The sequence below is a fragment of the Oryctolagus cuniculus genome, chromosome 11 (assembly GCF_051225735.1).
Source record: "Oryctolagus cuniculus isolate XC-2025 breed Fujian yellow rabbit chromosome 11, ASM5122573v1, whole genome shotgun sequence".
Taxonomy (NCBI): Eukaryota; Metazoa; Chordata; class Mammalia; order Lagomorpha; family Leporidae; genus Oryctolagus; species Oryctolagus cuniculus.
In genome coordinates, this window is record NC_142877.1 from 121150158 (window position 1) to 121177970 (window position 27813).

The following is a 27813-nucleotide window of genomic DNA, read 5'->3' on the forward strand; positions in this document are numbered from 1 at the left end:
AGACCTGCCTCCTGCGCCCCTGAGTTGACCCCCCCGAGTTGGGGCACCCCAGACCTGCCTCCTGCCCCCCTGAGTCGACCCACCCAGCCGGGGCACCCCCAGACCTGCCTCCTGCCCCTCTGAGTCGACCCCCCCAGCCGGGGCACCCCAGACCTGCCTCCTGCCCCTCTGAGTCGACCCCCCCAGCCGGGGTACCCCCAGACCTGCCTCCTGCCCCTCTGAGCTGGGCCCTCCAGCCCTGGCACCCACCGTCCTGCTCTCTGCCCCCTCCACAAACATTTTTGTGAGCAGCGTATTCCACCAAGCATGAGGCTCACTCGGGCGGTGGCAGGTGCCAGGACTCCCCACTGGCTCAGGCTGACCGACACTGGCCTGCACGACCCCTCCTCGCTCGGGCTGACCGACACTGCACCGCAGAACGGGCCCCACCGTGCTTAGCCACTTGTCCCAGTGTCTGTTGCTCCCCTGCTTCGGCCGCAGCGGACAGCACAGCTCTGAACACAGGTGCCCCTTACTGCACACCTGGAGCAGGGCTGCAGGGTCCCGGGGGGTCCTGCTTTTCATCTTCCGACTGTTTCCCGGTCAGCCTTCAAGTGCTGCGACTCCCCAGGCCCTCCCAACACGGCTGCTTCTGCCTGGACTTCCTGAAGGGTGAGATGGGCCTCACGGGGTTCTGATCCACGTCCACCAAGGATGGGTGGCGCTCAGCACCTCACCGTGTGCTACTATTTGGGGAAACGTCTGTTCCAGTCCCTTGGCTCATTTTAAAAAAATATTTATTTTATTTGAAAGGCTAAGGGAGAGAGAGAGATCTTCCATCCACTGGTTCACTCCCAGCAACAGCCAGGCCTGGGCCAGATTAAAGCCAGGAGCTTCATCCAGATCTCCCACGCGGGTGCAGGGGCCCAAGCCATCTTCTGCTGCTTTCCCAGGTGCATTAACAGGGAGATGGATGGGAAGTGGAGCAGCCGGGACTCGAACCAGTGCCCATATGAGATGCCGGCGCTGCGGGTAGAGGCTTAACCTACTGTGCCGCAGCACTGGGCCCTGCCCATTATTTAATCAGGCTGTTTGCTCTCCCGTTGTTGAGTGTAGGAATTATGTGTCTATTCTGGATATTAAGCCTTTGCAAGACACACAGTTTTAAAAAGACAATTTCCTAGCATTTACCATGAACACGGCACACAGTCTCCCAGTCATGGTCATGCCCCCAGGCTGCGTTTCTGCCTCTCCCAGCCTTAACCTACAGAAAGATGGGACTGGGGAGGAGGGGTCCTGGGAGGAGACCACGCCCCCTGAGGCCCAGGGCGGGCAGGACTTGACCAGCATCAGGCAGTCAGCATTGGACAGCATGGACAACCCAGGCCTCACGTGCGGAGAAATCTCCCACTTCCTCCAGTGCTGGGAGGGCTCTCCCCCTGAGCCAGGGGACCTGCCCAGCACCCAGCCCATGCAGGGCAGCCGCTGGGATCCGGGAGCTCGCCACCTCCAACACGGCCAGAACTGCAGGGCCCTGACCCTCGCTCTACAGAATGGTCCCGCTCAACCAGCTACTGGCAGGGCAACGCTGCCAGCTCCTTATCTCCAAATGCCACCACGCCTAGCACAGCTTACCTCAACCAGGTGTCATTTAGATTAGATATGAAAAAGCAATCCTCAGACTATTGAAAAAACCTCAGAGAACCAGGAGTAGAACAGACAGAAAGGAGCTGGTGCTGTGGTGTGGCAGGCAAAGCCGCCACCTGCGGTGCCCGCGTCCCATTTAGGCGCTGGTTCGCACCCAGGCTGCCCCACTTCCGATCCAGCTCTCTGCTGTGGCCTGCGAGGGCAGCAGAGGATGGCCCAGGCCCTTGGACCCCGGCACCTGTGTGGGAGACTCAGCGAGGGGGCTCCTGGTTCCTGGGTTTGCATCGGCTTAGCTCTGGCCGTTGTGGCCATCTGGGGAGTGGACCAGCAGAAGAAAGACCTCTCTCGTTCTCTGTGGCTCTGCCTTTCAAGTAAATAAATAAATCTTGAAGAAAAAAGAGAGGAGATGCATGGAGGAACAGATGGATGGGTGGGTAGATACATGGGTGGGTGGGTGGGTGGGTGAATGAGTGGATGGGTGGGTGGGTAGGTGGGCAGTCCATGCGGCACACTTAGACTACTGAGACCCTGGTCTGGGCCTGGCTCTGCCCCCATGAGCCCTCCAGCCTCAGTTTCTTTGCCCATAAAATGTGAGGTGACACAGGCAACCTCTGCAGGTGCCGAGACAGCGGGCAGCACACTAGGACACATGGGGCAGTGTCCCCACCACGGGCCACCTTCTGATGCACCACCCGGCTCCAAGGCTGGCCCCCGCCATGGCAGCCCTGCCAGAACCATGGGGCACCGACCCCTGACTGATAGGAGAGGGAAGCAGGGGACAGAGGGCAGGACAGGTCCCCACAAGACAGCAGGGTTGGCAGGCAGGGGCCTCTGCCGTGGGATGCAGTGAGTCCATGGGACCAAGAGTGGACAGAGCAGAGGCAACAGCCTGGCAAGGCCTCCCTGGGGTCCAGGGCTGTGGCCGGGGGTGGTCACGACAGAGGGGCCAGCACATCTTCTCCCAGTGCCCTAGAGCTGGCCCAGGGAAGAGAGGGGCCGTGGCCACGCCTGTGAGCTCAGGGCTGGCACGACTCTCCTTTCTGCCAGCCCCAAGGGGGCTCTGGCTCTGAGGGACCCACGACGTGGCCCGGCAGGCGTGAAGATTCAGCCTGCAAGGTTCTGGAAAATGCCCCCCCTCTCACCAGACCCAGGACCCCAGCCATGCAGGGGGACCGAAAGTGGCCGCTGGGTATCCCCAGCTCCTCCGCCGGCTCCCCTGGCCCCACGAGTGGAGGCAGCAGCCCTTAGCCTCAGCTTGCAGCCCCATCCCCTTCTTCCTTGGGGCACCCCCAAGGCTTGTTCCAGGCATCATCCACAAAGACTTGCCAAGCAGCTACTGTGCACCGCGTCCCAGGCCCCGGGGAAAGCGGAGAGAGGCCTTTGTCCTCCACGCGAGCAGCCACTGACACGGGGCGGCCTCTCTGACCCTCCCACGTCTTCTCCCGAAACCAACACCCCGAGAGCGGCAGGAGGCCCCGGGAGTGCTGCAGCAGAGAGGCCACGTGCGGCTCACTCTCAGGGACCCCGGGGCAGCCCCGTGCACCTGTGCAAAACCCTTGGAAAACCACTTCCCCCAAGGCTGCAAACAGCAAACCCCATGCCAAACTCACGCGTATGTGCCACACGCTGCGCCCCACATGATAAAATCTACTTGTGCTTGAATTTGAGTGCTAGCAGGGCTGTGGCACCGGGCCACACGCCCCACCCCGGGCACCGAGGTCGCTGCCAGGGCCTAGCCCCCCCCCCCACCCACCCCGTTCCCCAAGGCTTCTGCCACCTGGTTTCAAAATGGACGCCACCAGCCCAAACCCCACGGACTCTCCCAGGCTGCCACCGGGGCCGGACTTTATTCAGCATCACCAACAACACCAGCCCCTCCCCCATCACTGGCTCCCACCGAGGGGCTCAGGGACTTCGCCAGGGTCTCACCTGCCTCCTACTCTACCTGGACTTTTTCTTAAAAGATTTATGTATGTATGTATGTATGTATGTATTTAGATGAAAGGCAGAGTTACAGAGAGGCAGAGAGAGAGAGAGAGAGGTCTTCCATCCGCTGGTTCACTCCCCAGATGGCCTCAATGGCCATCCAAAGCCAGGAGCCAGGAGCTTCTTCCGGGTCTCCCACGTGGGTGCAGGGCCCAAGGACTTGGGCCTCTTCCACTGCCTTCCCGGCACAGCAGAGAGCTGGACGGGAAGTGGAGCAGCCGGGACACAAGCGCCCATGTGGGACGCCGGCACTGCAGGCGGCGGCTTTACTCGCTACACCGCAGCACTGGTCCCTGTGCCTTGAGTCTCCCGTCATGCTAGCTGGAAGGTGGAGTAGACGGAGGCCTGGCACCCTGCCTGCGGCCCCTCCACCCTCCAGGCCCCCTCCCCCCGGCTCGCCCACCCCCACCTCCCAGCCTGACCACTTGAAGACAAGTGAAAGTTATCACAAGCAGCCCTGGCCACACAGAGCCTCCCCCCGACACCGAGAACACGGCCCTGTCCACTCTGATGCCCCCAAAAGGTGCCAGTGCTTTGCAGATGAACCCCTGCGCGGGCCCTGGGGTCACAGGACAGCCGTGGGCACTCACCTGGTGACCACTGGCCTGCAGCTTGGCCTTGGGGCACCACGGGCTCCCTCGTCCCCGAGGCCAGCCTCCTTCCCTCTGAGCCGTGGCCCCATCTACTTTCCCCCAGTGACCATGTCCCCGCTCTGCAGAGGGCCCGGAGCCCTGTCCGCTCCAGCTCTCACAGGAGCACAAGGCCCTGCCACAGCTAACTCAGATCACACCTCCACCCTCTGGCTCCTGATGGCAGACCCCTGCGGGCCCCGCCCCTGCCCCCGGACCCCCAGGCCCCCTCCCCTGGGGTCCTTCCCACTGCAGCTGCATGGCAGCGCCCTCGCCATCTGACAGGCCACTCGGGCCTCGGCATCCCAGGGGCTGGCCCGGGGCCCGTGCCAACAGCCCACGTCCCCTGCAGCGGCGCCCAAGTCCAAGCCAACAGCCCCAGGCCATGAACACCCTCTCGCCGGTCACCCCCGTGCTGTGCTGGCCACCTGCAGCCATGGCCCCAGCTGGTCTCCTTGTCCAGACCCGCACGTCCCCTCTTCTTCATGGGCACCAGAAAGGTGTCCCAGCCACACGGGGCCCAAAAGTGGCCAGGGCCACTCTCCCTGCAAGGACCCCCGGCCCAGCGAATGCGCCCCCTCCCGCCCCGTCACCGCCCCAGAGCCACAATTTTCCGGAAAGCAGAGGCTGGGAGAAAACATCTCAGGAGCTGCCCTCCGGGCTCCAATCCCACTGCTGCCGGCCGCCACAAGCGGGTGGCCTGCTCGTCTCTGAGATAGAAGTGACAAAGACCCCTTCCACGTCACGAGGTGGCGGCAGGAAAACCAAACCTGCTCAGACAGGCAGTGCCGGGCAGAGCTCCCGGAGCACAGAGTGCCCCAGCCATCGCCTTCCCATCTGACCCCCATCCTGGAAACCCCTCCTCCTGGACCCCCGTGACGGCTTCCACCTGGCCTCCATTCTCACTGCCCACAGCCACCTGCCCATCAGCAGCAGGCCCGCGGGCCTGGCACGAGCCCCAAGCCCTCCCCCACCCGGACCCAGCCTGCTGACCCCTCTGCTGACCCACCCGGCCCTCACCAGACTCGGGGATCCCACCGGGCAGGAGCTCCCCACCCTGACACGCCTCTCCCCAGCCACCCTCCAGGTCAGGGGCCGTGCTGGCCCTCCAGGGCCTTGCACACAGTAGGTGCTTAATAACAGAACAGTGTTTCTGAAGAGTTAGCAGAGCCCCCAGGATGGTTAAGGAGTCGCCGGAACTGCCCGACTGTGCCGGGACGCTTCGTGTCCCCGGGAATCCAGCTCAACCCCTGGAGTGACGTGAGGTCTGCCGCTCCTCCACTGCACTGCGAGTGTCACAGAAAACACGAAACCCGCATCCTGATGACCCTGGCACGACAGCCAGCTCCCCGCCCCTTGTCTGCAATCTTCAGTCACTGAGGTAGCCTGTGTGCAACTTTATCAAGCCTGCCGCCTGCACGCCGTCCACCCCCACCAAAGCACACGGACAGAGGTTGCTCAAGCCTGTTGTTCCAGAGCCGCAGACGTCTGAGTGACTCACCGGGCAATGCTCCTTTCCCACATCCTCAGGTCCACCCCACACAGCAGAGAGGCGGAGATGTCACTGCTGCACGGTCGGCTGAGTTCTGGGACGCACGGCTTACAGCGCTAAACCCACAGGCACACAGGTGTTCAAGGCGGGTTTAAAATGTCAGCGTTGGAGCCGGCACGGCGGTGCAGCGGGCTGAGCTGCCGCCTGTGACGCCAGCATCCCATGTGAGCACCAGTGCCAGTCCCGGCTGCTCCGCTTCCGATCCAGCTCCCTGCTAATGTGCCTGAGAAAGTCCCTGCGCCCCTGTGGGAGACCCAAATAGATCTCCCAGCTTCGGCCTGGCCCAGCCCCAGCTGCTGCAGCCATTTGGGGAGTATCCGTGGACGGAAGATGACTCTCTCTGTCTCCCCCTCTACCTTTGTAACTCTACCTTTCAAATAAATAAATCTCTAGGACACCATAGTTTCCCATGGGGTTATAGCCACACTGCACAGGAAAACAAGCGTAATGTCCTTATCTCATACGAAAGCCATCACCTATAAAAACAGGTCTTAGATCATTTCACTCTATGCAGATTTCAAAGTTTTTCAAGTTGCATTCTGTCCTTGGAAGGCTGCCTGATCCCATCAGGATCCACTCAGTCAGAAACCCTGGGCCAGGCTCAGGGCCCGCCTCCCCACGCCCCCGGGCCCCGCCCCCAGGTGAGCAGCCCCTGGAGGCGCCTCTCCTGCAGGCTCCCACAAAACCTAATTGCCTGCTGGGCTTGGGACAGCAGCTCCAGGGCGCAATAAAGCATCAAAGACTCTAGGGTACGGCAATAAATCCTGCGAGGAGGCCAGTAACAACCCATAGAGACAGGGAATGAGTCTGAAACAAGAGCTCCCCATATTGTTCCTGAACAAAACCCCCGGAGCCGCCGCTCGTGAATTGAGGGCTGATCTTTTTGCTCTGTGCCGTTGGGAGCTGCACCTCTTAGTGGGCTGCTGCCCTGGTGCATTCCGAGGTCTGGGGGTGTTTGGAACACCCCGACTTGCCCGCTGGGAAGCAGGGCACCCATCCGGCACTGGAATAATTTAGTGCAGCAAGAAGTTCCCCCAAAATTTCTCCTTAGGGAGGAGAAGCCGTGTAAGAGGCGGGCTAGTTTTGTCCCTGTCCTGGTTTGACCCCTGCTGCCCCTGCTCTCTGGCCGTGTGATGCTGAACAATTCACTTGGTTTTCTCATCTGCAAATGGACCTCACAGGGGGCCAGCACTGTGGCGTGGTGGGTAAAGCCCCACCTGCAGTGCCAGCATCCCATATGGGTACCGGTTCAAGTCCCGGCTGCTCCTCTTCTGATCCAGCTCCCTGCTGTGGCCTGGGAAAGCAGTGGAAGATGGCCCAAGTCCTTGGGCCCTCCACCCTCATGGGAAACCCGGAAGAAGCTCCTGGCTCCTGGCTTCAGATTGGCACAGCTCTGGCCATTGCAGCCATTTGGGGAGTGAACCAGCAGATAGAAGACCCCCCCCACCTCTATGCTTCTGCCTCTCTGTAACTCTGCCTTTCAAATAAATAAATAAATCTTAAAAAAAAAAAAAAAAGGACCTCACAGGAAGAAATGACGGGGTAGGGGGCAACAGCCTAGAAAATTGTGTGATCATCAGAACCCCGCCAACCGTAATCACAGCCTCTGGGGTTCTGCACGCAGCCCCAGCCGCCTGGCTTGGGTGGGGGTGGGGGTGGGGGCGGGGAGTGGGGGCACAAGATGCCCAGCCCAGCCGAGGCGAACCGCACCACTTGCGTGGCAGCCCCCTCAGCAACCAAGCTCCACTGCTCCCACACGTGGCTGTGGGGGTGACGTAGGGCCACACCAGAGGCGGCAGACACGTGTCCCCAGCAGGGACCTGACCCCACAAACGCACTCTGGCCCTGGTAAAATCAAAACCCTACCATCTCACCAACTAACTTGTATCAAAAACATTTCCCAGTCTGCTTTATTACAGCAGAGAGAGACGTGTCCCTACCCAATCTTACAACCCCCCAACCCCAACAGAGACTAAGCAGCCAACACTCACTGGCTTGGCTTCAAACCCAGCCTAAGAGCTCCAGACTACAACAGAGCAAACAGCTGGAACCGGCCGAGCTGCAGAGACAAATCAGAAAATTAACTTTGTAATTCTCCAGGTCCCTACCGCAACACTGTGCCCCACTAACGTAGTGTTTCTTCAACTCCGGGAAACGCTGACCCAAACAGCCCAGAGGCTGAGTCCTTCTGGTGGGATTCTGACCTCACGAACACCAGGCAGGTCACCGGCTGACAGGTGGGCAGGCAGGCCCTCTCACAGAGCCGGGGCTCCCCGCCTTGCCCCCCACCCCTCTGCTAAACCTTTCTCTCTCCTCTGAGTCTCCCAAATGCCTCACCCTCCACCCGCCCCCGGCCCTGGCACCCCAGGCCAGCCAGCACGGAGGCCCGGCTCTATGCTGCCAAGCACCGGGCAGCCGAGCGGGGTCTCCCCCTCCTTTCTCCTGGCCTCTGGCCCCAGAGCGGGCACACAGGGTTCTCACACTGGCTCCACGGCTCACCTGGGCAAGTCTGAAATCACATCCAAATTATAAGGCCGTATCCGGGAGCAGAAGTCAAGATCAAACGAGACTACGCTATTCAAAAGCTCCCACAAAGGCGAGTGCCCGTAAGCCCGATCGTCATTATCTGCAGGAGACAGGACAGTGAGGCCCGGGGAACTCCGGCCGTATTACAGGGTGACTCAGGAACCCGTCCAGCAGTTCCCAACGGTCCCACCCGGGAACTAATTGGCACATGGAGTGGGCAGTGACTTTTGATCTTCCCAGACAGCCAAGCGCGGCTCGCCGCGTTAAAGACCATCATGCAGCGAACCCATCCACCCAGACAAGCCCCAGGCAGGTTTAACAGCAGGTCTCCTCTGAAGCCCCCAGCCCGCTGACAAAAGCACCGAGGAGCCTTGGCCTTGAACTTGAAGCGGCCCAGGCCTGCTCCCTGTAGAACTGCTGACGCAAGCCCAGCCTCTTGGCTTGGGTGGGGAGCACGCCCCCAGCATCCAACCGGAGGCAGCAAATCCCCAAAGAGCGGCCCGGGCCCTGCCCGAATGCGCCCCGGCACGCCAGGCGGGGCCCTTGGCGGGTGCCTGCGGCTCTCCAGGGCGGCCTGCGGGGAGCCGCTCCTCCCCCACCAACGGTCACTCACCAGACACCGACACTTCCATGAGCGCCTCCAGCGGCCGGTTGTTGTCCAGGTCGCGGCTGAGCTGCAGCTCCCCCGTGGCCGGGTCGAGCAGCAGCAGGTGCAGCTCATTGCCCTGCAGGAAGGTGTAGTTGAGGCTGTCGGACAGGTCGGGGTCGTGGGCGGGGATGCGGCCGATCACGCCAGTGGGGAAGCTGTTGGACTTATTGGTGACGTAGTTGTTGAAGAGGATCTGGAAGTCGGGCAGCACGGGCGGGTTGTCATTCTGGTCCATGAGGCGGACGTGCACCGTGGCCCGGCTCACCAGCGGGGCCGACGTGGCCTGCACCACCAGCACGTACTCCCGCCGCACCTCGAAGTCCAGCTCGGCCAGGGCCCGCAGGTCCCCGCTGAGCAGGTCCAGCTGGAAGATCTCAGGCACGTTGCCCTCCACTATCTGATACATGATCTGGGCGTTGGGGCCCTCGTCAGGGTCGTGGGCCCGAATCCGCGCCACCACCGACCCCACCGGGCTGTTCTCCTCGACAAACAGCTCCAGCTCGTCCCGCTCGAACACGGGGGGGTTGTCGTTGATGTCCAGGACAGTCACCTGCACCTCCACCGAGGCGCTCAGGGGAGCCGGGCTGCCCCGATCCACGGCCAGGGCCCAGAGGGTGTACACGGCCACATTCTCCCGGTCCAGCCGGCGCTGGGTGCGGATCACGCCGGATGTGGGCTCGATGTAGAAGTCCCCGTCCCCGTCGTCCCCGCCCTGGAAGGTGTAGAGCAGGCGGCCGTTGGGGCCGGAGTCCCGGTCCGTGGCGGAGACCTGGAGCACGCTGGTGGACGGGGCGGCGTCCTCGAAGACGGAGCCCTGGTAGAAATCCCGCAGGAAGCGGGGCGCGTTGTCGTTGGCGTCAAGGATGAGGATCTCCAGGGAGGTGGTGTCAGACTTCTGCGGGATGCCGCTGTCGCGGGCCGTGACGGCCAGCGTGTAGGCAGCCTGGTCCTCGTAGTCCAGCTCCGTCATGGTGTAGATGGTGCCCGTGTCCAGGTCGATGCGGAACTGCGGCACCGGGTCCTCCAACACGTAGGTGATGCGCGCGTTCTCGCCCGTGTCCTCATCCGTGGCGCTGATGGTGGCGATGGAGGTGCCCACGGGCCGGTCCTCGCGGACGTTCACCGTGTAGTGCGAGCTCTGGAAGACGGGCCGGTGGGTGTTGGCGTCGGTGACGTTGATGAAGACCTGCGCCGTGTGGGAGCGCGTGCCATCCGATGCGGTCACGGCCAGCACGTACTGCCGCTCCTGTTTGTAGTCCAGCGGCAGCGCCAGCGTGATGAGGCCGCCCCCGCTCTGGCTGCTGAGCGCAAAGCGGTTTCGGGTGTTGCCGCCGGTGAGCTGATAGGTGATGACGCTGTTGGCGTCGCGGTCGTGGGCGCGCAGGGTCAGCACGCTGCTCCCCACCGCCGCGTCCTCATTCAGGCGCAGCTCGTACACAGGCTGCGTGAACATGGGGTCGTTGTCATTCACGTCCAGCACCGTGATGGACACACTGGCCGAGGAGCTCATGGCCGGGGAGCCGTGGTCCACGGCCTCCACCCCGAAGCTGTAGTGCTCCACCTCCTCGCGGTCCAGCTCGGCGCACACGGTGACCCAGCCCGAGCTGTTGTGCACCTGGAAGGGGAAGGGCTCGGGCCCAGCCCCGGCGGCGGCAGTGTCCACCAGGCGGTAGCGCAGGCGGGCGTTCTCCCCCGCGTCCGCATCCACGGCCTGGATGTGCAGCACGGAGTAGCCAACCGGCACGTTCTCCAGCACCGCCGCCTGGAAGGGGCTGCTCACGAAGATGGGGGCGTTGTCATTGACGTCCAGCACCTGCACAGAGACCAGCCCCGAGGAGTTGATGAGCGGGGGGCGGCCCCCGTCCTGTGCCTTCACCCGCAGCGTGTACTCCCGGATGGCCTCGAAGTCCAGCGGGTTGATGACGTCCAGGCTCCCGCTGAGCGAGTGCAGGTAGAACTGGCCCTTGAGGTTGCCGCTAACGATGCTGTAGTGGATGGCTGCGTTCTGGCCCTGGTCGCGGTCGGTGGCCTGCACCCGCAGCACGGCCGTGTTCACCGCCACGTCCTCGGGCACCTGCACCACGTAGCGCTTCTCGCTGAACTGCGGGTAGTTATCGTTCTCGTCCTCCACGGTGATGTGCACGGTGGCCGTGGCGCTGAGCGGGCCCGGGTTGCGGCCCTGGTCGTTGGCTTCCACCAGCAGCTCGTACTCCGCCGCCTCCTCGCGATCCACGGCGGCCCGCGTGCGCACCACACCTGAGCGCGCATCTATCTCGAAGACGCCGCGCGCGCCCTGCAGCAGGCGGTAGCGCATGTTGGCGTTGGAGGGCGCGTCACCGTCGGTGGCGCGGATGGTCAGCACCTCGTAGCCCACCTCGAGGTTCTCCCGCACGCGCTCGCGGTACTCGGCCTGCTCGAAGACCGGGCTGTGGTCGTTGGTGTCGCTGACCGTGACAGTGAGGTAGGTGGCGGCCGAGCGCCGTGGCGAGCCGTGGTCCACGGCGCTGACCTTGAGCACGTGGGTGTCCTGGGTCTCACGGTCCAGCGCGCGGGCGGTGGTCACAGCCCCCGTGGCCGAGTCAATGAGGAAGTAGGCGATGGAGCGCTCATCGAACAGAGCCTCCATCTGGTAGCTCAGGCGCCCGGCCTCGCCCTCGTCGGGGTCCTGAGCGCGCAGCTCAATCACGGCCGTGCCCGCCGGCTCGTTCTCCGGCACTGACACTTGGTAGCTGGGCAGCGGGAACTGCGGGCTCGCGCTGCCGCCCGCGCCCCGCCGGGCCCGTCGGGAGCCCCCGGTCCCGGCCCGGGCCAGGCTTGGCGACGCCGACGGCGCCCGCGCGGCCGCCTCCAAAGCCAGCTCCACCCGGACAGAGCCGGCCGCGCGCCGAAGGGCGCACAGCAGGAGCAGGCGGGCGGAGCCGCCGGGCGGCAGGCAGAGGCGGCGGCGCGGGCAAAGGGACCCGGGGTGCGGCGGGCAGCGGCAGGCGGGGAAGGTGGTCAGGGCCGCGAGTGCCCAGTGAAGCGTGGCCGCGCCGCCGTCGCCCGCGGCCGGGAAGCAGTGAGCCCCGCCGGGCCCGGCCCCCGAGAGCACGGCCTGAGCGCGCAGCTCTGCGCCCGGGGCCCGACGGCGCCTTAGCCGGGCGCGGCAGCCAGGGCCGAGGGCTCGCGCCCGCAGGCGCAAATTCAGCACCGCCGGAGCGCCGCGGGCGGCCAGGCGGACCTGCAGCGGCAGCAGGCGCACTCCGAGGCGCGCGCAGCCGCGGGGTCCGGGGCCCGGCCGGCTCCGCCGCCCGACCAGCCGCCCGTCGCGGCTCACGTCCAGCATCTCCTGCAGCTCGCGGGGCGTGCGCGCGGCGTCCAGTGCGTAGGTCCAGCCGGGCCCGAGGGCAAAGGCGCGAGCCCCGCCGGGCACGCGCAGCTCCCAGGCGGCCGCTCGCAGCCCCATTGCCGGCAGGGCGGCGGCGGCGGCCAGGAGCACCAGCAAGGGCAGCACGGGCGGCGGGGACGGCGCCATGGCCGGGAGCCCGAGCCCGAGCCGGGCCCCCGAGCACAATCCATGCACCCGGCGCGCCTCCGCATCCACTCGGCGCGACCGGGGGGCGGCTCCCGCGCGCCCGGCGCCAGGCCCTCGGGGCGGCCCGCGCCCCGCCTCCCCGGGGGCCCTGGCGGGGACACCGGGGGCCGAGCGCCCGGCCTCCCCCGCAGCTTCCACTTCGAGAGCACTTTGCGAAAGTTTGCCAAGTTCGTTTCAAGATGGCTCCTCCGCGCGTCCCGGGAGTGCGCCGCGCATCAACCTGCAGCGGCGGCGGCGGCGGCTCCAGGCGGCTCCAGGTGGCTCCGGCGCGGGCTCGGCGGGGCGGGCGTGGGAAGCGGGCGGGAGCGGGGCGGGGCGGGGGCTGCGCTCCCCAAGCCGGCTGGGCCGCTCCGCGCAACGCGGACCCCCGTGGCCGGCTGCTGCCTGGGCGGTGCGACCGGCTTGCGCCCCCTCCACCCGCGCTCTCCCCGCCCCCGGCTCGGCACCGCCCCGCCCCCGGCCCAGCACTTCATTGTTCGGCCCCGGGGGGAGCCGGCCCGAGGTGCGCGCCGGGTTGATCGCTATGGAAACGCGGGGGCGCGGCCGGGGCGGAGGCTGGGGGCCGGGCCCGCTCCCCTGCGGCCTCCCTGGGTGGAGAGGGCCGCGCCAGGAAAGGCGGAGCTGGGGGACCCCCGGTGGCCGCTGCCAGCGGGGCTGCGGCTCCGCGTTCGTCGGGGACTCGGGCTCTGCCACAGCTTCGACCCCCGCCCCGCAGAACCGATCCGCAGAGACCGCCGACTCCCAGCTGCGCGCGCGCGGTGGCTCGGGGCGGGGGCCAGGGAGCCCCCGGTAAGAGGCCGGTGGCCGCGGGGGGCGATTTCGCTTTTACTGCCGAACGCGCCGAGGCTGAAAAGCCGCTTCGCTCCGACACGCGCGCTTCCCCGGACTTTGAAACCCAGCAGGCCGCCGCCTGCACTCGGTCCCGCTTGGATGAAAGCGGAACTTTTAAATGGAAAGGAAAAGCACCTGGCGGACGTTGGGACTTGGAGGGGGAGCGGCGGGAGCGCGGGGCCCGGGCTGCAGCTGCCACCGCCCCGTGCCCCGCGGAGAAGAGCGCGGGGCAGGGGGAGGGGAGGATAGAACCTTTGGGACAGCGAGGCCCGTCCCCCGGCTCCGGAAGAGCGCGGCCTGGGCAGGGGGCTTCCGGAGCGAGCTCGCTGTGCCCGTGGGAGCTGCCCAGTGCCTGGGAGCCAGAGCAGGGGGCGCTCCCGCTGGAAGAAGGCGCCTCCGTGGCGGGGAGAGGCTTTTTGACCAAGGAGGGTCGGTCCTAGCCCAGGGCAACGAATGGGGCCCGGGGCGCAGGAGTTTGGGGACCCACGTCATCCACCTGGCCCATCCTGCCCCAAGTCCCTGAGATGGGTGTCTTGTCTTCTGCCAGTGAGTGTGAGACCTGAAGTCAGCCTCACCTTGGGAACTTCCAGCCCTGGGGGTCCCCACTGGCAGCTCCTGTTGGCAGAAGTGGGTGGAGAGCGCAGGGAGGGGCCAGTCAGCGCCCTAAGGTAACGGGACCCCAGCAGGTGCTGGGAGCCTCCCTCCGCCCCTCCGCCCCTCCGCCCCTCCGCCCCTCCACCCCTCCACCCCTCTTGGGGCTTTGCCTGAGGAACTGGATCAGAGGGCGGAGTTGAGGGCTTGGAGGACACCCTGGTGAGGGCTCTGGAACCAGAGAGACCCCCCCCCCCTTATTTGCTATAGAGCTTTAAATAGGGTGGGTTGGGCTTAAGTAAACAATGCAAATGCCGGGACTGGGCTCAGGTGTGGGCACGCTTTCCTGGAATAAGACACCTGTGGGCTGCGCGCAAACCACAGGTTTCCTGGTCCCGAGAGCGAGCGGGCGGAGCTCAAGGAAGGCTCACACAGCCGGTTAGCCAGGGGCCCAGAGACTGGAAGACGATTCCGTGCACATACGTGTCCCCGGAAGCCCAGCCCCAGCACCCCACTTAGTGCACGCAAGCGCTCCAAGGATGAGGAAACACGGGACGGGGTGTTCTCCGGGCTCACACACGGAGCTCGGCGTGCCTGCTTCCTGCGCTTCTCCCCACGCGTGCCCACAGCTGCAGAGAACAGGGGCGGAGCGGGCAGCCTGTGGCTCCTGGTGGCCTGCAGGGGCTCCAGCTGCACCCGCAAGCCACTGACCCAGGCCACCCCAAGCATTTGCAGAGAGTGGCTCGCAGAGGGGAAGGGACACGGTTGGGGTTCCGGGAGAAGCCGTGGCATGTGGAGCAGCACCCCCCAAGGGCCATTGTCTGCTCTCCGGCTCCTGCAGGCCCCTGTCCTGCCACTGAGCACTGCCCCCTTGGGGGGCTCCGTGCAGGGACCCTTCTTTCCCCCTAGGTGTCCACCCACTGGTTGGCTCTCAGGGGTCCCTCTTGCAGGGGACACATCATGATCGGGAGGGGTGGCACCACAGGTTAAGCCACTGCTTGTGATGCCAGCATCCTGTTCCCGTCCCAACTCCTCCACTTCCGATCCTGCTCCCTGCTAATGTGCCTGGGAAAGCAGTGCAAGATGGCCCAAGTGCTTGGGCCCCTGCACCCATGTGGGAGACCTGGATGGAATTCCAAGCTCCTGGCTTTGGCCTCGTCCAGCCCTGGCTGTTGTGGCCATTTGGGGAATGAGTCAGTGGATCGAAAATCAATCAATCTCTCTCTCTCTCTCTCTCTCTGCCTTTCAAAAAAATCTTAAAAAAAAAAAAAGCTATGGGGTGAGGGGTGCAGCAGGTGGCATAGCTGATAAAGCTGCCACCTGTGACGCCAGCATCCCTTATGGGTTCATGTCCTGGCAGCTCCACTACTAATGGTTTCCCTGCTAATGGCCTGGGAAAGGCATCAGAAGATGCCCCAAGTGTTGGGCCCCTGCCACCCACGTGGGAGATCCAGATGAGCTCCTGGCTCCTGGCTTCAGCCTGGCCTACTGCTGGCCATTGTGACCAGCTGGGGAGTGAGCCAGCGGATGGAAGATCTCTCTCTCTCTGTCGGTTTCTTCCTCTCTCTATAGCTCTGACTTTCACAAAAATAAGTAAGCAAATCTTTAAAAAAAAAAAAAAAAAGATGGGAAGGGGCTTGGAGTACCCCCAGGTCGTTCCTGTGTGTAGCCCCTGAGAACCACTGGCCGAAGCCACCGCAGGCGACAGGGTGCTTTCTGGGCCGGGAGTTGCCGCGGCTGACTGCTGGGCCGAGGGGGCTGTAACTGAGGAGTCTGTGCCGCGTGTGCCCCAAGGTGCTTCACGTGGAGTGCTTTAAAAATAGAAGCAGGGTGTGGGGTCTCAGGCAGGAGCCGAGGACCTCGGGTGCCGCGTGTGTGAGCTCACAAGGCCGTTGCCAGGGCTGGGACTGGCCCTGCGTGAGTCCTGGAGGCTGCTCCCCGGGCAGCGCGTTCCGGAGCCGGTTTTTAAGCAGCAAACACTCCAAGAAGCCGCCGAGTCGGCAGAGTCGGCCAAGAGGGGGTCCAGGCCGGGCTTGTCTTTCACCCTGTTTGGAACCTGGGGGGACACCTGGTAAGCTGAAGTCACTGCCTCCTGCCCTGCCCCACACGTGCACGCTTGGTGGGGCTTGATGAATGGAATTGGCGAGGTTAAAGCACAGAACAAACGACGGACCCTCAAATGAATCCATGTCCACAGAGGCCAGGGGACGAAGGAAACCGCCCCAGTGGGGACCGTGCTCTGCACTGGACCTGGGTGGGAGTCTGTGCCCCCAGGCGCACCCTGCGATGCCCGCACCTGACCAGCCCGAGCCCCACTGCCGGGGTATTGTGGGGGGAGGGGCCTTGGCTCTGGGAAGGTTCTGGAAGGCTCCAGGAAAGTCACCTGGCTCCACTGGCGATGCTGTGGGCCCAGGGTGAAGGACATAGGCCTCCTGTGCATCCGTCTCTCTGGGGAGGGAAGATGAGGCACTCCCTTCTCCACCACCCTCGCCCCTGCATGCACCCAGCACCTGCAGAGCCAGTCCCCAGCAGGCCCACCGGCTCCTGCTGCATCTCTGGGCTGTACTGGCCCCTAGTGGCTGAGCTCTGTCTCTACCCCTGCCAGAGCCCCTCTGCGCTGCCTGCCTCCCTCCCTGCACAGGTGACCCCTAAACACCTTGTCGGGCAGAGGGTGGGCACAGCAGGTGGCCCATGCTGGCTCTGGGCACCTCATCATGCTGCCCATGGCTCTGGAGGCACCTGAGCCCCACTGAGCAGATCGGGGTTTGGCGAGCACAAGGGGGCGGGGCTTCCCACCCTCACCCCTGGAGCAAGATCCAAGGGCAGATGGAGGCGCCAAGACGGCCACAGCACAGGCGTCCCCTGGGTGCTGACAGGGCAGGGAGGAGGGGAATGTGCTCACCTTCGGGCTGGAGGCGGGTCAGCAGGATTCTCCCAGAGGAGCTGGGAGGAGTGAAGGAGACAGGCCAAGCATCCAGGCCCTGAGCTGCAGGTGTGATCCGGATACCTGGTGGGACACTGCGTCCCCTCCATCCCTCCCCTGCTGCACATCAGTGCCTTCCGAGTAACACAGAGGGATTCCGGGCGCTGGGTCCGAATTGACCTGGGAGCTGGTGTAGGGAGACGAACTGTGCATGGCTCTGCCCTTGGGGTCGGCCTGACTCTACCCTTGGGGACGGTGTGGCTCTGCCCTTGGGGACGGCGTGGCTCTGCCCTTGGGGACTGTGGAGCAGGTGGGGATGGAACGGCTGCATGGCTCTGTCCTTGGGGACAGTTTGGCTCTGCCCTTGGGGACGGCGTGGCTCTGCCCTTGGGGACAGCGTGGCTCTGCCCTTGGGGACGGTGTGGCTCTACCCTTGGGGACTGTGTGGCTCTGCCCTTGAGGACAGTGTGGCTCTGCCCTTGGGGACAGCGTGGCTCTGCCCTTGGGGATGGCGTGGCTCTGCCCTTGGGGATGGCGTGGCTCTGCTCTTGGGGACTGCATGGCTCTGCCCTTGGGGACGGCGTGGCTCTGCCCTTGGGGACTGCAGAGCAGGCGGGACGGAAGGGCTGCGTGTCCCTCGGGGGCTCCCACACGAGGAGGAGGAGGCAGCGGCAGCAGTGATTCTCTCGCCCAGCCTGCAGCTGGTGTGCATGGGTGGGGGTCGCGGCGGGAACGAGTCTGTTAGTGATTCTGCAGGAACAAGGGGAGACCAGACGAGGTGAAGACAATGCCCTACTCCCCTCTGTGGATTCCAGAGGCTGACGGGCGGGCGGGGGAGCAGGAACGTGGCAGAACTCAGGAGCCACTCCTGGCCCCGCTGCCCCCTCCTCCCTGTGACTCCCCCCGCCCAGGGCCACGGGGACCACAACCAGAGACAGGCAGGGTGCAGGGAAGGCAGATGGCCCTGGGAAGGGCCCAGCCCCAGCAGGCAGTGGGCACAGGGCGTCGCTATTTTTGCCACAGCAGCGATGGGATCCTCCCCACCCCCACCCACCCAGCACTCAGCAGCCGAGTCCAGCGCCTCGTGGACGTGTTGGAGACGCAGTGCAGGCCTCTCAGCTGTGGTCCCCCGCCCCCCTGGGAGCGGGAGGGGCAGCTGCCGAGAGGACGGGGAGGGAGGACTTGGGACAAAGAGGGCCTGAACGCACAGACCACCTCAGTCCTTGCCCCAGGGTCCCGGGTGGGGGCATCCCAGAACGTGGAAAGAGGCCATCTGGCGACGGGGGCAGAGAAGGGAGGGCGCCCAGCTGTCCTGCATGAGGTGCCAGCCCTGAGGAGCCACCCACACCAAGGGACCCGGCTGCCAGTCCCGTGAGGAGAGGAGAGGGGCGAGGTCAGCCAGGACACCCTGAAGCACGCAGGGTCCCCCCGCCCCCCCTGCTGGCAGAGGCGCCCTCGTGCGGGGCGGGAGCCGGTGACTCATGCCTGGATGGAATCCGCGGAGCGTGCTGAGATCTGCAGCTCCCCGTGGGAGCACAGCCCATGCCCTGATCAAAGGGAGGAAGATGGATGGGAACGGCGTGAAGAGCCCAGAGCCCCCGGCCGGCCTCCGGGGTGCTGGCTCCCACGGAGCCAGGACGCCCGGCGTCCAGGTTGCTACCCACGGCATGCCGCCGCCTGCTTCGGGGCCCTGGGGTGGGGGGCTCTTGGCAGAGCAGTGGGCTCCTGCAGGTTCTGACTGCTGCCCGGATCGGTTGCTTGCGTGCTCTGCGCGGCTCGGGACACACTGCCCCCGCTCGCTCACCTGTGCACCGGGAGACTGGATGTGCCTCCCTCACCCAGCCCTGGGCTCTGCAGCATCAGCAGTGGGAGCCCGCTGGGGCTCAGCATGGCAGGGGGCACTGGGCCCCTCTCCTGAGCCTCACTTTCCTGCCTTGTAAGATGGGGCTTGTGTCTTTTCCACGAGGAACATAGCCAAGCCCCACAAGTTAGCCGCGTGAGCCACAGACGTCATTATCTTACGGCTCCGGAGCTCGGAGGTGGGCTGAAGGCAGGCGGGCGGCAAGGCTGCTTCCATCCTGGGGACCCCAAGGTAGGGCCGTGCTGCCAGCCTCTCCTCACAGCTTCTTGAGACACCTGCATCTCTTGTCTCCCGTGTGCGTGCACCGTCCTCGAAGCCAGCAGTGGCCAGGGCCTGGAAGCCGGCCTGGCCCCGGCGTCCGCGTGGAAGCCTCGCTGAGGCCCTGGCTCCTGGCTCTCACCTCACTTCATGAACCAGAGTCTCATTTCTGCTTCTGGGTCCCGAGCTGCCCCAGGTCAAGTGGTTAGGGCGAGGCAGGCTCATGGGGTGCACACAGGTGTCTGCTAAGCAGGCAGGCAGGCAGGCCCACTCCTGCCCACCCAACCGAGCAGCCTGCAGGGCCACCGGGGCCCCGTGGCTCCACATGGCCACCTCCTCACCCTGTAACCCTGGTGGTGACCTCATGCCTCGTGTTAGCTGGAGGAGTGAGGCCAGCTCTGTCCCAGGCCAGCAGGCCACAGTACTCCGACGGCATGGGGACCCTAGAGAGAGGGGGCCTGGGAATGTGAGGGCCTGGCTGAGAGCGCGAAGCTCAGGAGCTGACCCCTAGCGGCCGCCGACCTGTGCGCAGCCAGCCTGGTAGGCAGAGCACCCGGGAGGAGCACAGGAGGTCTGTGTCTTGTTACGGAGCAACAGACGAGTCCTGTGGCACCGTGCTGAGTGTGTGCAGAGCCACCAGGGCGGTTCTCGGGGATCGTGGGCCCCCGTGGCTCCAGCGGGACCCCAGGCAGCTGCAGCCCGCCGCCAAGAGGCGTGGGGACACCTGGGCTTGGACATGAAGCCCATCTCCAAAGATGGCGCCTTGCCTGCCATGTCCCGCCTCAGGTCTCCCAGGAACCCACGGAGCACAGTGGCAGTGAGGCCTTCACAGGGCCTGGTGGCGTGGCCCTGGCTTTGTTGGAAGCCAGGCGCTCCCTGAGAAGTGGTAGGCCCCAGCACGGACCCCAGGGAGAGAGGCCACCAGGGGGCGTCGGTGCAGGCAGGAGACACAGTGACAGGGCTGCTGTGAGCGCAGAGCTTCGGGCCTCGGGTGCAGCAGCGGCTGACTGTGTCCACACCGTGGCGCTGGCTGTCCCGCCTCCCGCGGTGTTGCCTCCCCGTGCACAGCAGCTTTGGAAGGCCCCCGGCAGCTTTCAGAAACGTGGGCTCTGGTCTTGGGGGGTGCAGAGCTGGCTCCCCAGATACCCTCCTGAGAAGCTCGTTCGCTCTCCCCTTGGGCCTGCCGGGGTCTATCCTGGCCGCAGGGCCCACCCCCCTCCACGTCCCACCCCCACCTCCAGCCTCCTCCCTGTTTGTGTGTTTGGCGATGGGACTCCCATTCTAGCCAAGGCCAAGTAGGGGTAGGGCCGAGACCACCCCTTCCCTGGGCTGAGACCCACGCACACCTATGGCCGGACACGGCTGGGGCTGCCTACAGGGAGTGGTATCTCCTAGAGAGACAGACCCCCACCCCACCACCACACGCACAGGTCCAAGCCAGGCAGGGCTGTGGACCGTGAGTGTGGGCCGGGGCAGGGAGGAGGGGGCCCGAGGGGCTGGGGAGCCCTTGGGGGCGGGGGTCTCAGGCGCTCTGCTGACGGTGCCTCCTGCAGAGACAGCCGGGCTGGACCTGTGCCGCCCGAGACACGCGGGGACCTGAGGTTGTGGCAGCCACCGAGCGCCGACTCGAGCACTTCTGGGGCTCTTCCCATAACTAACACCCCACCACCCCAAGCAACACCCCACCAGCACCTCAGTACCCCCAGTCCTCTGCTGTACACCCGGCGGCACCTGTGTCCGAGGTATCACTGCTGGCAGCCCACAGGGTGCCCACAAGGTCGCCACTCTGTTTTCCCCTGCTAGTGGCCTGGTGGGAGACCTGGGTGAAGCTCCTGGCTTCCGTCTGGCCCAGCACTAGCTGTTGTGGCCACCTTGGAGTGACCAGCGGATGGATGGTCTCTGTGTTTAGTAAATGATGGAATAAGGAAGGAGATCAGAAGGAAAAGGGATGTATTTTTTAAAAGACAAAGCAGATTTGAAAAAGAGCCAGGCTTTTTTTTTTTTTTTTTTTTTGACAGGCAGAGTGGACAGTGAGAGAGAGAGAGAGGAAGGTCTTCCTTTTGCTGTTGGTTCACCCTCCAATGGCCGCCGCAGCCGGCATGCTGCAGCCGGCGCACCGCACTGATCTGAAGCCAGGAGCCAAGTGCTTCTCCTGGTCTCCCATGGGGTGCAGGGCCCAAGCACTTGGGCCATCCTCCACTGCCCTCCCTGGCCACAGCAGAGAGCTGGCCTGGAAGAGGGGCAACCGGGACAGAATCCGGCACCCCGACCGGGACTAGAACCCGGTGTGCTGGCGCTGCAAGGCGGAGGGTTAGCCTAGTGAGCCACGGCGCCGGCCTAAGAACCAGGCTTTTAAAAATGAAAACATAGATGCTGAAATGACTCTGTGAATTAAACAGCTGAAGAGAGAATCAGTGAATCGGAGCATGGATCGGAAGACGTTTCCTTGGATGCAGCCGGGAGAGAGGAGAGGGCAGTGCAGGGGGGGGTGACAGGGTCCAGCACCTCTGTTAGAATTCCCAGAGTTCCAGACCCGTAGGATGGGGTGGGTTAAGGGGGTGCTGCTAGGGGAGAGGGTACAGGCAGAGGAGATGGTGGGCGCCAGGGCCCAGAGGAACCCGAGCATGCTGCAGCCCTGCCTCTGAGCTGGCCTTACCTGGGGCAGCGCTGGGCACACCTGCGTGGACACTGGCCCTGCCCGAGTGGAGGCGGTGTGGGGAGAGCCGGGGCCCTGCCTGGCCAGCCTCACTTTCCCAGTGGCTGCTGACTGCGCCTTCTCCTCCCGCCTGCCAGACACGTGGCTCAGGCAGAGCTAACACAGTCCATTTTGTTTCAGGGTGGACGGGCCCTCGGCCAGGGCAACCGCAGCCAGTGAGGCCCAGTTCTTTTTCTTTTTAAGATTTATTTTATTTGTTTGACAGGCAGAGTTACAGAGACAGAGAGAGGGAGGGAGAGAGAGAGAGAGAGAGAGAGAGAGAGCTCTTCCATCCACTGGTTCACTCTCCAAATGGCCACAAAAGTCAGGCTGGGCCAGGAGCCAGGAGCTTCATCTGAGTCTCCCACATGGGTACAGGGCCCAAGGACTTGGACTGCCCGCCCCTGCTTTTCCCAGGAGCATTAGCAAGGAGCCGGTTGGGAAGTGGAGCAGCCAGGACTTAAACTGGTGCCCATCTGGGCTGCAGGGGCTACAGGCAGTGGCTTCACCTGCTGCACCACTGCCCACCCTGCGGCCCAGTGCTGAACCTCCTGTTGGAACTGGAAGGCGGAGCAGCTCTCTGAGTTGGCCCGGGTTGCAGCGGGGGAGAGCGTTGGAGCATTCACAAGATGGTGCACCCTTGAGCCTGGATCCAACCATGCCTGGAGGCCACCCTGGATTCAGATGTCCAAGTCCACACATTTCTTTTTCTGCTCCAGCTGGCCTGAGGTGGTTTTCCTGTCCCATATAACACCCTGCTCTGCCCAGAGGACAGAAGGACGCCCCAAGTCAGAGGCCCCACCCGGGACCTGGCCCAGCCCACAGCAGGAGACGGCCGGGCAGGGTCTTGGCGGCTGTGATGCGGCTGGCTGGGGACACAGTGCCCCCAAGAGGGCTGCCCTGGGTGTTGGCTGCACTCTGGGGGTCAGCGGGCTCCAGGACAGGTCAGCTCCTGCTCCTGCAGGCTCCGGGCTCCCAGCTCAGCCCCCGGCAGAGGCTTCTGATGGCCTCCATCCTTGGCAGGCTGAGGGTCCCCCGGGTCCGCCCGGTGTCAGGACCCCGAGCCTGTGATTCACCGAGGCAGGGGAGGACAGGGGTCCTGGGAGCCCACTGGTCAGTGCCTGTCCCCACTGGCTTCCTGCCCGGTCAGGGCCGTGGTGTCCCCTGGTGGTGACGCCAGGCAGGTGCAGTGGGGCGTCATGTGCTGAGGGCCGGCTGACCTTGCAGCCCTGACCCTCACGCCCTGCATCCCCTGAGCTCCTGTGCTGGCCTCAGCGGCCAGGGGCACTCACACCTGACGCAGCCCCCACGGCAGCCCCTCCTCCTACATGTCCTGTGAACCAGGAGCCCAGGCCGCCATGGGGGCTGCGATGTGGGTGCACACTGCATTTCTCTCTGGTTTGTCTCTGTCCACCTGAGCCCAGCCAGGACCTGGCAAGAACCCCTGGTGGCTGAACATTTGCTGACTAATAAAAAGGCATGTGGCCTACACTGCCCAAAGAGCCACACGGGACGGGTCTCTCTGCTTATTTGCTCAGCAGTCACTCACTGGGGGTCAGCACTGCTCTAACACTTAATTAAAATGACCTCACAGGCCTCACGACCACCATGGCTTTTCTAGGTGGTTCCCTACGGCACACACAGGAGACACAGGCACAGAGAGGGCAGGTGGTTTGCCCAGAGCCACACAGCCAGGCTGCAGCAGGGCCAGGAGCCAGGCCCAGGGGCTCCTCTCCAGTCTGCATTCTCAGTCCCTGGGCATGAGACGTCATCATCCCAGGCAGGCAGTGACGGCACGGGGACCAGGTGAGGACGGGACGCCTGAGCTCATACCAGTGCCAAGCCCTCCTGCCTCCTCTGTGGCTCTTCCTCCGCTTGGCGGAGTCTCTCTCAGAAGTGGGGAGCCCAGGGGTGGGCACTGTGGCACGGGGGAGTGAAACTCCACTCCTGGTATCCCACATCAGAGCCTCAGTTTGAGTCCAGGCTGCTCCACTTCTGATCCAAATTCCTGCTAATACCCCTGAGAGCCAGAGGATGACGGCCCCAATGCATGGGTCCCTGCCACTCGGATGGGAGGCCCAGATGGAGCTCCTGGCTCCTGGCTTCAACCTCGCCCAGTCCTGGCTGTTGTGGCCCCCTGGGGAGTGAGCAGTGGATAGAAATATCTCTTTTTCTCCCCCTTTCTCTCTGATGCTCTGCCTTTCAGATCAACCAATCACAAGCTGTGGGGGTCTCGTGGCCTCTAAGCACCCCCCCAGGCTGCCCCAGCCATCCCTCCCCCCCAGTCTCCCCTCCGCCAGCAGCTGGTGGGGACTGGGTGATTTTCCCACCCCGATCTTGGGCACCGGAGCCCGGCCTGCTTTGAGTGAGCCTGAGCCTGTCAGTACGGGAGACGCCCAGCACGCACAGGAGGGAGGACGGAGTGAGCCCCCAACGTGCACTTGCGACAGAGACGGTCCTGTTTCGGTAGCGACACCCTGGCTGATGTCAGCTCAAGGCCCCTCGCTCACGTGCACTCAGGAGAACCATGCTCCGAGTCTGGCACTTGGGTCTCCCTGGCTGCAGCCCAGGAGGTCGGGCACGATTAGTGCGTCTTCCACCCTGGGTGACGGGTGCACGGGGACATAGCCCATCCCAAGCTCATGAGCATCTGTGTTAGGAAGCAAATCAGAAACCACGTGACGCCGGCGCTGCGGCTCACTAGGCTAATCCTCCGCCTTGTGGCGCCGGCACACCAGGTTCTAGTCCCGGTCGGGGCGCCGGATTCTGTCCCGGTTGCCCCTCTTCCAGGCCAGCCCTCTGCTGTGGCCAGGGAGTGCAGTGGAGGATGGCCCAGGTGCTTGGGCCCTGCACCCCATGGGAGACCAGGAAAAGCACCTGGCTCCTGGCTCCTGGCTCCTGCCATCGGATCAGCGTGGTGCGCTGTCCGCAGCGCGCCGGCCACAGCGGCCATTGGAGGGTGAACCAACGGCAAAGGAAGACCTTTCTCTCTGTCTCTCTCTCTCACTGTCCACTCTGCCTGTCAAAAAAAAAAAAAAGAAAAAAAAAAAGAAACCACGTGACTTCCTCTGTAACCGTTTCCCGCCCGCAGCTCCCAGGACAAGGCAGGACTTTTGAAACAGACAGCCCTCGTGTGATACAGCCCCCAAACCCAGATTTCAGACTTGCACTGGAGGACTTGGCAGTGACTAAGTGGTTACTTAATATCGATCAGTGGTTACTTATTAACCACTATACCCAGACCGCATTTCCACCTCCTCGGCCATCCACACCTGTGCCTAATGGCGCTTCCCTCCTCCACACCCGTGTCTAAGGTGCTTCCCTCCCCAGCACTCTGTATTTATTTATTTTTTAAAAGGCTTTATTTGCTTGAAAGGCAGAGTGACAGCAAGGAGGAATGACACAGAGAGAAAAAGGTTGTCCATTTATTGATTCACTGCGACAGCCGGGGCTGGCCAGGCCGAAGCCGGGAGCCAGAAGCTTCATCCAGGTCTCCCATGCAGGTGCAGGTGCCCGGCACTTGGGCCACACCCTGCAGGGAGCTGGATGGAAAGTGGAGCAGCTGGGATTCGAACCAACTCCCATATGGGACACCGGTGTCACCAGTGGCGGCTTAACCCCACCACATCACAATGCAAGCCTCTCTCTCTTTTATTTGTTTATTTTTTTAGTTATAAAAAGGCTTCCTGGGGGCCAGCGCTGTGGTGCAGTAGGTTAAGCATCTGCCCGTGGTGCTGGCATCCCACATGGCTGTTGGTTCAAGTCTCGGCTGCTCCACCTCCCATCTAGCTCTCTGCTGTGGCCTGGGAGGGCAGCAGAGGATGGCTCAAGTCCTTGGGCCCCTGCACCCACGTGGGAGACCTGGAGGAAACTCCTGGCTCCTGGCTCCCGATTGGCCCAGCTCTGGCCATTGCAGCCATCTGGGGAGTGAACCCTCTCTCCCCCTCTCCCTCTCTCTTTCTCTCCCTCTCTCTCTCTCCCTCTCTCCCTCTCTCCTTCTCTTCCTCTCTCCCTCTCTCCCCCTCTTTAACTCTGCCTTTAAAATGAATAAATAAATCTTTTAAAAACGAAGCCTCCTTTCTACCTCTGTCTGCCCGAGGCGCTGTCCGTAGTGCTGGTTCATCCTCGCGTGCCTTCAGCGCCGGATTTGTTTTTCCCAGATTCCCGCTGAGCCTTCACTTCCCTGGCTTCTCCCTAACCATCTGGTTTCTGAGGCCTCCTCTCGCCTCCTCTCGCCTCCTCTCACCTCCCAGCTCCCTCTTTTCTCCTCTCTCTCTGCAGGGAGCCCCAGCCCTGCTCTCCTCTTGCCTGGGGGCCCCTTCCTGCAGCTGCCCTGCCCATTTACACGTGAATTCATCAAAACGAAACAAGGTGGCACCCCCATGTGCCCACAGCCGGTGGCTGTTTCCCCAGGGCCCTCCCTCTCCTGGCCAGCCCCACACCGTCCTCCCTGCCACATCCTCCCAGGGCCCTTGGCACCTGCTGAGAGCTGGAAGCCATGAAGTCCCAGCCGGGAGTCGGGCTCAGGGACACCTCTCGCCCTGCTGCTGGTGTCCACCCCGGTCTGGTTCCACGCTGCAGGGCCTCTCCTCGAGCTGCCTGGTCTCTGCCCATGAGTACACTGGGCTTGAGGGGTCACTCACTCTGTCACGGTGTCACTCCTCTTTCGTAGACCCTGCCAACAGCGCTCCTATGGGACACCAGCATCACAGGTGGCAGATTTACGCAGTGCCGCAATGCCAGCCCCATGGTTCCTCCGTGGTGTGCCCAGCTGTCCCCGGGCACTGCCTGTTTGCCAGCTCCCTTGTCTCGGCCCTGCCTCCGTGATGGCCCGTGCCCACTGCTCACCCCGCTTTGCCTGTTCAGGGGGGCTCTTTTTTTTTTTTTTTTGACAGAGTGGACAGTGAGAGAGAGAGACAGAGAGACAGAGAGAAAGGTCTTCCTTTGCCGTTGGTTCACCCTCCAATGGCCGCCGCGGCCGGCGCACCGCTCTGATCCAATGGCAGGAGCCAGGTACTTATCCTGGTCTCCCATGGGGTGCAGGGCCCAAGCACTTGGGCCATCCTCCACTGCACTCCCTGGCCACAGCAGAGAGCTGGCCTGGAAGAGGGGCAACCGGGACAGAATCCGGCGCCCTGACCGGGACTAGAACCCGGTGCGCCGGCGCTGCTAGGCAGAGGATTAGCCTACTGAGCCGCGGCGCCGGCACAGGGGGGCTCTTTTCAAAACAGCTCCTGCACTGCCCCGGCTCCCGCACCCTCCACACTCACCCTGATGCTCAAGGACCCTCAGGGCTGCCCCCTCACATGCTGTCCTCGGCTTGGAAGCCCCTCCCTCTGGCCCCTAGCCCCACTGTGACCACGCAGGCTGGTGGGTTACGCAAGTCTCCCCCCAACCAAAAGAACATCCCTGCTGGCCTCTGTGCCTGGCCGTGGAGTGAGTGGGGGGCAGGTGGGGAGGAAGGCGGCCTGACCATCACCTGGAGCAGTGGAGAAACTGAGGCTTGGGGAGCCGGAGAGCTTGCTGAGGGCACCCAGCAGGTGAGACCCAGACCTGCATTAGCTCCTGGGACAGCAGTGTCCCCCAGGGGGCAGGGGGCTGGCTGCTGAGGAGGATATCCAGTGCTGACAGTGTCCTGGGAGCCCAGGGTCTGGGGGAGGGGGCGGGGACCGGCTCCAAGAGCAGCTCCACAGGCCACGCCATCCCCTGCAGCCACGAGGTGGCGCACAGCCTTGGCGCTGGGCGGGCCCGTTAGCTGCTCTGTGCTACCTCCCTGGGCCTGGCAGAGCTGGACGGGGCTCCTGCATCCACAGTCTCCGAGGACCACGGGAGCAGCCCCGCCACATCTCGCATTTGCGCCCATGCTTCCTCTCCTGAGTGTCTCAGGATTCCAGGGCAGCGACACGGCTGCCAGCAGTGGGTGTGGGGGAGACGCTGGACTCCAGGCCTTCCCCGAGGTTGTGGGGGTGCCAAGGTAGTCAAGGAAATACAGGGTCTTCTATCTGCTCGGGGAGGGTGGGCGCGGGACGCGGAGGCTGAGCTGCCACCTGGTTGCCGGCATCCTGTGTAGGCTTTGGTTCCAGCTCTGGTTCTGACCCAGTCCCCTGCTGAT

At 64.0% G+C, this 27813-nt stretch overlaps 1 protein-coding gene across 4 annotated transcripts in view; it reads right to left on the bottom strand.

The window, feature by feature from the left end:
• Positions 1-12674, bottom strand: part of CELSR1 (cadherin EGF LAG seven-pass G-type receptor 1) — a 116983-nt gene extending 104309 nt beyond the window's left edge. For 3 of the 4 annotated variants that reach the window (XM_089307771.1, XM_051828136.3, XM_051828135.3), the window contains exon 1: positions 8933-12613. In XM_089307771.1, coding sequence (XP_089163897.1) covers positions 8933-12482 — 3550 coding nt within the window. In that variant the 5' untranslated portion in view covers positions 12483-12613. Of the gene's footprint in view, positions 1-8932 lie in introns of all 4 variants that reach the window. The other variant, XM_051828133.3, reaches the window with a different exon arrangement.
• Positions 12675-27813: the final 15139 nt, after the last annotated feature.